This window comes from Cannabis sativa, chromosome 7 (genome assembly GCF_029168945.1).
Source record: "Cannabis sativa cultivar Pink pepper isolate KNU-18-1 chromosome 7, ASM2916894v1, whole genome shotgun sequence".
Lineage (NCBI taxonomy): Eukaryota > Viridiplantae > Streptophyta > Magnoliopsida > Rosales > Cannabaceae > Cannabis > Cannabis sativa.
This window is the reverse complement of record NC_083607.1, coordinates 2,903,842-2,915,096: the sequence shown is the minus strand read 5'-3', so window position 1 is coordinate 2,915,096 and position 11,255 is coordinate 2,903,842. Positions and strand designations below refer to the sequence as shown.

The 11,255-nt window shown below is 25.3% G+C and overlaps 1 protein-coding gene across 1 annotated transcript; it reads left to right on the top strand.

The window, feature by feature from the left end:
• Positions 1-6,145: 6,145 nt before the first annotated feature.
• Positions 6,146-9,322, top strand: LOC115698241 (cationic peroxidase 1). Its single transcript, XM_030625442.2, has 4 exons — positions 6,146-6,422; positions 7,348-7,539; positions 8,495-8,660; positions 8,749-9,322. The coding sequence occupies exons 1-4, from the start codon at positions 6,219-6,221 to the stop codon at positions 9,132-9,134; spliced, it is 948 nt and encodes a 315-aa protein (XP_030481302.1). The 5' UTR covers positions 6,146-6,218; the 3' UTR covers positions 9,135-9,322.
• The last annotated feature ends 1,933 nt before the right edge of the window (positions 9,323-11,255 follow it).

Below are 11,255 nucleotides of genomic sequence, written 5' to 3'. Positions count from 1 at the left end.
TTTTGAAAATAAAGGCATCATATATCAGTAAAATCAAATATAGTACTGGTCGAATCTAGCTATTCCTAAATATTTATATAATTTTTTTTTGTTTGCTTGGTTTAAATATGTAATTTCAAGTCATTAATGATGATTTACTGAATCTATAATAAATAGTGCAACGTACTTTTCACTCTTAATTTGAAATCAAATTCAAATTAGTTAGGTTATCGTTATATGTACATATTAATTAATAGTCGACTATATATGAACTATATATATAGCTTTAAATTTAAGTTGTTCAATATTTGATTTGCTTTTGTTATCTTGATCTAATTATTAATTGATGATGAAAACATATTAGAGTTGAAACTAATTGAAAGTGATAAATTATATATACATATAAATTAGTTATAAGAAAGTGATATTTATACAGTTAAAACATATATAATTATAATATTTAGCCGACATTATATTATTGTGATAAACTATTTTAGTATATATGTCAACATTTTTTTTTTTTTTGAAAAGGGTATATACCAATATGATTAATTAATGCACCCTTTAAAATCAAATTTTTCGTCTTATTAATTTTCTTGAAGTTGAAGATGAAATAATTTCCAACGAAAAATTATGTACATTATATTAGAAAATCATGATTATATTTAAAGCAATATATTAACTATAAGGACAAAAAAACAGGCCAAAATTTTCTGTATAATTGTGGCCATGCACATGCATATAATATATATATATATATATATATTTATACATAATAAATTTAGTACAGCAAGTTGATCAGTTTAATTTCTAATATATAGCAACGAGAAAAATTAAAATTAATGTTGACGTACGTACCTTAAAATTTTCTACAGAATTAATTAATATTCATATATATTATAGAAAAGATTTTGTCAGACTTATATTATATATATATTAACTTCTCTACTCTTATATTATTTAAATGAAAGAAAAAAATTATTTTTACCCTCAACCATGCCACTTATAAATTTTACCTTTCGAATAACTATGAAAATTATTATAAAATTTCTTGGTCCTTCGATATTGATTCGTTTTAGTTTCCTAATGTAAGATTGATAATAATAATCTACTATAATTTGGAAGTGCTTATGCAAATATATATATATATATATATATAGATATATTATAAATAGTACTATAATTAATGTGAAAATTTGAGACTCTGCCTAAATATAATTTTAGAATTAATGTTAATTTGAATGTTTAAGGTGATCACTATACAATTGTTTACAGCTTACCTTTAGTTAAATAGATGTTCTTAAGCTTGTTTGGCACGCCGTATTGTATTATGTTGAATTGTATTATATTGTATTGTATAGTATTATTTAATACAATACTATGTTTCGTATTCACTTTTGTACAAGATTATAATATATTTTCAATAAGCTCGACCCAAACACCGACTACAAGTCAGGTTCGGGTCTCAAGTCTCGATTCAAGTTCGGGTCCCGAGTCTTAGTTCGAGTTCAAATCTTGGATCTGATTCGAGTTCGATTCGAGACCGAATTCTTGATATCCTATAGGTTGGCAACATAATAAATTATCTCAAAAAATCAACTCAAAGCTAAAAAATTCTAATTATTTTCATAATCCTACGAGTGTTATTAAATATGTAAGTAGATAATAAGAAGATTAGGTTGAATATATAGAAAAATCTATAATTAATTTAAGAAAGCGTGTGGGTCACACGTTTTCCTGAGATAGTAATTTATTAATTAGTTTTGGTTTTAATAACAATAAAATTAATTATATAAATAATTAAGTTAAAAAAAAAAAAAAGAAGAAGAAGATTGGGCTTTTTGTGTTCACTTTTTCTTCGATAATTTTGTCAAACAATCCCGCGGCTACCTAATCGACAACAACGTAAATAATTGTTTAATATATATTATATTTTACGATATAATATAATAATTATATATCACTAATATTATTAATAATATTGGGATATAAACAACAAGTTAGTTCAGCACTATATTCATTATTCTAAAATCATTTACATATTATATCCTACGAGCATCCTTAAAAAATAAAGAGAAAATTAATTAGTACAAAAAACATTTATGATATCTTAAAAAAATTAAGGAGGAAATTAATTACAAAATTACTAAGAGTGCTTCAAAATAAGTTGGTATACTACTATAATAATTATTACAAAATAGGTAGAGCACCGAAAATATTGAAAAGCTTAATTAGAAATTTTACCTCTTAGATTTTAACATGTACTAAGTCATACTCCTTAAACTTTTTTGGATGTTGAAAATTTCCCTCAACTATTGAGATTATTAGATTTAAAGACTTTTGCTTAATTTCATTCAATTTTACTATTTCAGTGATTGTTTATGTATTAAACAATGCTCCCCAGACTTTGATATCTAACAAATCATGTCCCTCGAACTTTGACATGTACTAAACCATGCCCCTTGAATTTTCATCCATGTTAAATTTTTTTTTACTAAAATTGGACAAAAGTCCTTAAATTCAACAATCTTAATAGTTCAGGGGACATTTTTAATGACATTAAAAGTTGAGGGGCATGATTTGATACATGTCAAAGTTCAGTGAACAAAAATCTTAATTAGCCATAGTAGATCACTAATTTCATACCCTTAACATATTTTGTAGTGAATGTTAATATTTGATTATTAGTTACATATGACAGATGGAAATTGGAAAATTGATAAGAGAATTGAATATACAAGTGTGTTCTTTAAGAAATTAAAATTAAAGGCATCGATCTATTATTAACAAAAAGAGAAAGGGGACAGTGTGTACTTAAAACAAGACAACATTTTTCGTTTTGTTTTAAAATATTTTCAAACTATGCATAATTATATAATTGGTAGATACTAATTACACATATATATTTATATAGCGACATATATAATATTATTAATATCATTCATATTCATGGAAGGTTTTTTTTATGTATTTATTTTGAAATGAGATCTACATCATCCAAAGTTTATAAATTTATGTTTTGACAATATATAAATAATTAAAATATATGCATAAAACTTTAGATGATGTAGATCGATTTTATTCATATAAAATCTTTGAAATAATTCAAATTTTTATTCATATTCATGGAAGGTTTTTTTTTTTTTTTTTTTTTTTTTTTGCGAGATTTATATAAAGGGACTAAGGTAATAAAATTTCCCACTTTACAAAATCTCTCTATATATACATATATTTAAATATATTTATATATATATGCATACGATTAATTTCATCAATAGTTCATAATTGTTTGTTTTTACCAAACATAATGCACGCACGTTATGGAATATATGACTCCCCACCTAATTAATATAATTTTTCTCATAAATAAATTTTTACATGAATAGACACTCAAACATTATTAAAATTTTCTCCGAATGCATTAAGATTGTTAGGTTAAAAGTTATTTGTCTAATTTTATTCAATTTTAGTAACAGACACTTAATATAAATTATACTTTCCAAACTTCCGTCCACGTTAGATATGCCCGTTATAATAAAATTTAATAAAATTCGACAAAAATTGAATCTTTAATAATCTCAATATAGTTTGGAAAAAAATTTTAACAATCTAAAAATTTTAAAGACACAATTAGTAGATATTAAAATTTGAAAAAAGATCCTAATTATTAACCTTAATAAATCGTTAATTTTTAAATTTATATACATATAACATATTTAAAGATTTAGGACCTATAGTGAAAGTAAATTATGCAAATCCTTATTTTATTAAATACATATTTATATTAATTTTTAATTTAATTTATTTTAATTAAAAAGTACTATATATATAATATTGCAACTTAAAAACACATGAATATATATATATATATATATTTTAATAATAGAAGAAAAATATTTGTTTATAATTATGGGTTGCAAATTAATATAGTACTATATATAGTACTACTCCAAGGTCCATGCATGAGAATAATCCATCCGACAAATAAATTTATAAAATTTGACTTTTTTTTTTTTTTTACATATCCGACATATATATTCATTAAAGATGACTTTAACGTAGGAAAGCATGCAAACCACAATTAAACAAAATAGCAAATTAAATGAATGATATTTATATATATAGGAACTTTTCTACCTCAATACACGTTTTTACGTAATCTAAATATCTATAATAATTACAATAACTTAAACCTTACGATATTCTTTGTTCATATCAATAATTTTCTTTCTTGCATTGCATGATATATATTCTTATCTGGATTATATATGATATGTACCCCAATTTAAAGTTTGTTTATTTATATATATATAAATATATATTTAAGGCGGTGAAAGTGACCACCATACAACCACAACCACAACCTTATTAATTAGGGTAAATATTATTTTGGACTTTGTGTTTTGCAAAAGTTACAGATTGGATCCTGTGTTTTGTTAAATGACAAAATGGACCCTATATTTTCTAATTGATAAAAATAGGACCCTGATCTGAATTTTAGACAATTTTTTTTTAATACAACCAACTTGAAGATAATTCCTAATTCGAACAGATACAAAAAATGTAAACAGTTTTGTCATAGCACTTTTACATCGAATTATAATTAAACTTTAAAAATCAATTCAGGGTCCTATTTGTACTATTTTAAAAAATACAGGGTCCATTTTGTCATTTAACAAAACACAGGGTCCAATTGATAACTTTTGCAAAACACAGAATCCAAAATAGTATTTACCCTATTAATTATTATGTAATAATCAAATGTAATGTTACACATGTATATCACAATAACAATTAAACAGATCATACATATAATTTTCTATGAAATAAACATATATATAGTTACGTAAATTTCAATCATTGTCACACAGGTTTTGATCAAATATATATAACTGGAAAATTCTCATAGTACGTACGTGGAGCTTCACAATGTAATTAAAGTTCTATCTCTATATATATACCTTTTACTTATTCTTTACTCTTTCAAATAGAAATCAACGTTGTCCACAGTGATTCTTTCCCCACTAAGTTTTACTTTTTACTTTATTTGTGTTTTAATTCATTATCTGATTTGATAATTAAGTCATATATAATTAATACTCCTATATATATATATATATGTTTTTTTGGTGGATTTTGTTTTTGTAGGATTTTTAGCAACTTATATTATTAACATGTAGCCTCATGTTCTTATTATTCGGATTCAAAAAAAAAAAACTTGAGAAATTAATTCTTCTTTAGAGGCTTTTTTATAGCACATCTGAGAAGACTCTATCACTCATTTAATGAAGTTATATCAGAGTTAAAGGTATATACAGTGGGGGATATATATAAGTGTGAGAGAAGCCCTCATGAAAAGTGGATAAAATATATTAAAAGGTATAACAGTAAATTTATTCCTATTCAGATCGTAACGTAACAGTGAATAATATTTTATAAATAATGATATTAATAGTAAATTTTAAAAAAAAACTTTAAAATTATTAATAAATTTAAAGCATTTATTATATCATATTTTTATTAGTACGATTCTTTAAATTTTTTAAAATTTATCTGTTGTTGTGTTATTGTTGTGAGTGCTCAAATAAAAGATACTCTAGGGATATATGTATATATATTTATATAAAGCTGACTGAGTGAAAGACTCATTAATCATCTTTCATACACAAAATTCAAATTACAGCTAATGAAACCAATTAAAGTGAGAAAAAAAGAATAAAGTTATTAAATGAGAAATGTTAAGGTTTCTATATGTCGATATTACTATTGGTACAACTAAATATTAAGTCTTATATAATTTAATATAATAGCTTTTAAGAAGTAATGCTAGCCAATCGCAACGCGACATGTCGAGAAAGTGCTAAACACTACTAATACCTAATAACAATGCTCTTGTTAAATCTATTATTATTACCATTCTCCAATATTCCAATATATGTCACCTCAGAATTTTACACAGATAACAATATTACACAAACAAAACGACACATACATTTCTTTAATTATTCCCAAACAAAAAGACAAGAAAGAAAAAAAAAAAAAAAAAAAAAGACACATGATTTCTTACCAATTAATTAATAAATAGTTGACTGGGGTGACAAAGTTGACCGAGAGTGTTAACAAAGGCCAATAACACACTACACTTCTCTACTATAAATACACAACAATCCTAGCTACTCTAATATATCCTCATCAAAACACAAACACATACATATATATATATATATATATATATAATCATGGGTGTTAAGTTAGTGTTATTGTTTTGGATTGTTATGATGATGATGAGAATAGGTTCAGGTCAACTATCATCGACTTTCTACTCTTCTTCATGCCCTAATGTCCTTTCCACCATTAGAGCAGAAGTAAGAAGTGCTGTGTCTAAGGAATCTCGTATGGGAGCTTCACTACTTCGTCTTCATTTCCATGACTGTTTTGTTAATGTAAGTTATTATTAATTAATTCATATATATATATATATAATCTTGTGAAGTGTTACTTATAATATTAATGTTTTTACTACTTGATTACTATATATATATGTTGTTAATTATTTTGAGTTGTTATATTAAGATCTAATTATTATATGTTATTATTTGTGAAGAGAGTATTTATATATATTATATATATAAAATATGTGTATATAATGCCTGGATTATATGTATACCTGGGAGCTAAAATTTTAGAATATTATATATATACATTATTCTATACCAACTATATATATAAATTAATAAATATATAATAATCTTTATTATTGCTTTAAGTTTTAGTTTTTCTAGCATACTTTTTTGCCTTGAACTTTTCTTGTTCAATTACTTGCTAGCGGAAAAAAGTAATAATATTAATTATTATTATTATTATTATTATTATTATTATTAGAATAATCGTATGTTATAAAAAAGAGTCATGAAACTTTGACTTGATATATAATTGGGAATTTTGGATTACATGCGTGAAATATAATACAAGGAAAAATCTCCATCACTATAAATTTATTATTATTATTATTATTATTATTATTATTTCTTTTCAGTTTGTTTTGGGGAGTAAGTAAAATTGAAAAGCATTATACATAATTTGACTTTAAGCTTCAGTCTCCAATGGTAACGCGTTACAAATAAAGGTCCTTTTGTCACAAAAAGATGCTTATAGAAAAGGTTCCTTTTTAAATTAAAATATTAAACATAATAAAAATAAGAAAAAAAATGAAATTACTATGAGAGTTGTCACACTTTTATATATTCTTTTAGATTAATAACAACAATTCTTAACATTGTTATTAACTTTCATTTCTTTGTGTATAATTATATTAAATAAGTATATATACTAATAAGAAATTACATGTCGTTTGTATAATTACAACAGGGATGTGATGGTTCGATATTGTTGGACGACACATCGAGTTTCACCGGAGAGAAAAACGCAGGGCCAAATGCTAATTCTGTGAGGGGATTTGATGTCGTTGACAACATTAAGACAAAAGTCGAGGCTTCGTGCCCTGGCGTGGTTTCTTGTGCTGACATCTTAGCTGTTGCTGCTAGAGATTCTGTTGTTGCGGTAAAAATAAATTTATTATATATTTAAATAATAGATTTCATTTTGTAAGAAATATATTTTGATTATCTCCATGACTATTAGATTACGATTAGGTTAATCTAACAATTATATCAACTACCAAATACTAAAGTACTTCAAATCAAGCCTAACCAATTTTTGAGATATTTTATTAGTATAGTACGATCTTGACCTATTATTAATTATTAATAGTGTTGATTGTGCCCTTAATTATAAGATAATATTTTGTTTTTTGGACTCAAATAATTGATTTGTTTTAGGAAATTTATATATTTTTGGATTGTGTAATTTTCAAGACATGACATTCGAAAACCCGAACCTCACCACCCAAAAACCCGATCCGTGTGCAGCTCTATTGTGTATTATTATTAAGCAGAGGTTCCTGGTAGGAAATTCATTCCTGTTCCTGCTCCATTTAATATTTAGGATAATAAATAATCTCCATTCTCATCCCGTTTTTCATATAGACGGGGAATTTCTACTCCATTAGGAGTGGGTTCCCGAGCAGCCATCCCCATAAAAAAAGTGTGCATCCCTACAACATTCACCGTGACTGTAGCCTATTTATAATTTATAAGATAATAATTTTTTTGAGTTAAGTAATTGATTTATTTTAAGAAATTTATATACTTTTGGAGTGCATTAATATTATTAAAATGATTCGTGTTGAAGTGGGAAGTGTCATTCCCGTCCCCACCTCGTTTAATATTTAGAGATAACAAATGACTTTTATCTCCATCCTATTCTCCATGTAGATGGAGAATCTACGCCCCCATTAGGAATGAGTCCCAGTCATCCCCATAAACAAAAGTGTATCCGATATTGACTTTGATTGTGGCTATTTATAATTTATAAGATAATAATAATATTTTTATTTAGAGTTAAATAATTGATTTATTTTAGGAAATTTATATATTTTGGGATTGTGTATTATTAGTTGGGTGGGCCCAGTTGGACGGTGGCATTGGGTAGAAGAGACTCAACAACAGCAAGTCAAAGCACTGCCAACTCAGACATTCCTGCCCCTACTTTGAATCTAACGGCTCTTATTTCTTCTTTCTCTAACAAAGGTTTATCTACTAAAGATTTGGTAGCTCTCTCAGGTACATAATCATTAATTAATCTCTAAACCCAATTAAGACCTTTAATTATATTTTGGTATAATTAATCCTTTTTCTTTTTTCTACTTAGGTTCCCATACAATAGGTCAAGCAAGGTGCACAACTTTTAGGGCACGACTTTACAACGAAGCCAACATAGATTCATCGTTCGCTACCTCAACAAAAGCAAATTGCCCTAATTCTGGCGGTGACAATACTTTGTCACCGCTCGATGTCACAACCCCCAACACTTTTGACAATGCCTATTTTAAGAACTTGGTTGCCAATAAAGGGTTGCTTCACTCTGATCAGCAACTCTTTAGTGGCGGGTCAACGAATTCCCAAGTCAACACTTATAATAGCAACGCGGCCACTTTCAAATCTGATTTCGCCGCGGCTATGGTGAAGATGGGAAATATAAGCCCTCTTACTGGCTCTCAAGGTCAAATTAGGACCAATTGTAGGAAAGTCAACTAATGAAAGTTCCTATATATATAAATGTGTATTTTTCTTTTGAGTATTGCCTTTCAAATGTACCAAGTATTTCTACTTTGATTTTGGCTATAATGTTTGTCTCTTAATGAGTTGTAAGCTCATTATAGCTATAGCAATTGTATTGTTTTCCGTTTGGGTTTTAATTTTATAAAAAATTTGAATTCCTGCAATTTTATTTTTGTAATTTTTAAGGCACACAAGTTTATAAGATATCTATATATAAGGTAACTAGTTATATCATAAGGGTTAGCTAGTTACAATGAAAAAAATAAATAAATTTGAATATAAATTATTTTATATTTGGAAAATGAATTGCAAAGAAAAATATAAGGAAAATTCAGGAAAAAAAATAGAATATAAGAAAAATATAAATTTTCATGTTTGGTAATTTTCATAACACGATTTTTTAATTTTTTTTTTTCTATTTTTCTTATCTTTTTCTATTCTTATTATTCTAGGGTTAAAGATGCTTTTCCATTTTCCTTTGGGGTAAGTTGAGAAATACCATTTTTATTAATCAATTAATCAAATTTATCTCTAATTTTATATTTAATTGAAACATACCTCTTTTTATATGTATTGTACCCAAAATATCTTGACATAAGAGAGTTACATGGAGAGTATTTTGAAGTGACAAGGGCAAAATTGGTACAATGTTTAAAAAAAAGAGGTAAAAATAATAGACTTTAAAAAAGAGAGTAAAAATAAAAGAGGACAATATAAAAAAAATATAGAGTGTAATTTTCTCTTTTCCTCTAATATTTCAGTCTCAACTTTGGTTGGAAACTGAGTCAAAACACATATTCATGATTTTAGAGTTGGGCTTGTACTTTGTGGGATTCTCAACTATTATGTCTTGAGGGATCTTTATTATAGGATATTTTTGCCGCCTATTACAAAAATATCACAGGCCCCTAATATTTTCAAATTTACCATTTATTTCAATTGAAAAAATTGAGGTTTTATATGGATAGAAATGCCACAAAAATATTATTCTTTTTACTTTTAACTTTTTCATGGATTTCTTTTAGCCATATAGTAGTAACTCGTAACTAGTATCAATTTCTTCTTTTTATTTAGTTAGTGATATGATGGAAATTGGTTACCACCTCATCATATTTTAGAAGAACTAATTCATCATAGGTGACTAATTATTTAAAAATTGTTGATAGTAACCAGTTACCAATACTAATTTCTAAAAGAACCAAAAAACAAAAATGAAAAATGTAAAGAAAAAAAAAAGCTATAAAAATGCATTATAAATCTAAAAATCCCATATTTATCACTTTATTATTTTTTTTATTTATTAAAAAAAAACATATTATATCTAATTTCCTCTTTCAAAAATTTGAATCAGGTTACATAATTTGGTAGTTTCGGAAAGTAACACTTAAAGTAGTATATTTTTAGAAAAAACGTATTGGCAATTTTAAGAATTTTAAGATTAACTTTGTACATTTTTTATGAATTTTAATATTTGTATGAGGTCTTTTTTCATATTTTATTTCTTAAAAATGGATAAGGTACCCTGTTACTACTATGTCAATTTTTTCTTTTAAAAAAAATAGTCAGTTACCAAATGTCGAATTAGTTCTTTTAAAAAATTATCACCAAAATTTATATGTTTTTTTTTTAATTTGATTAGTAATAAGAAAATAATAACCAACTATCACAACATCATCTTTGTTAATTTTTGAAAAATTTACCGTATCAAAAATAAATTTAAAGTTTTTTGAACAAATATGATAAACTTAAATATTAGAAATTCTATTTTTAGTATTGTAAATTATTCAAAAATTTACAAAAATTGAAATAAAAAAATATTTTGGCGTGTAATTTTAGGCGCAAAAATTTACTAAAACACTATAATAAGAGATTATAATTAGCACTACTTTAACTTATCCTCTCTCACACTACACTCACACCCAATTACTTAGCTATCGAATAACACTTATTGTAATAGTTTAGTAATCACTAGCTTTCCTTTTCAAAAAAACCTACCATACATATGTAGTAGAAAAAAATTAGTAAAAAAAAGTGACTATATTACTGTCATAACCAAAAAAAAAAATATATATTATATTATTATTGAGAATTTTGAGT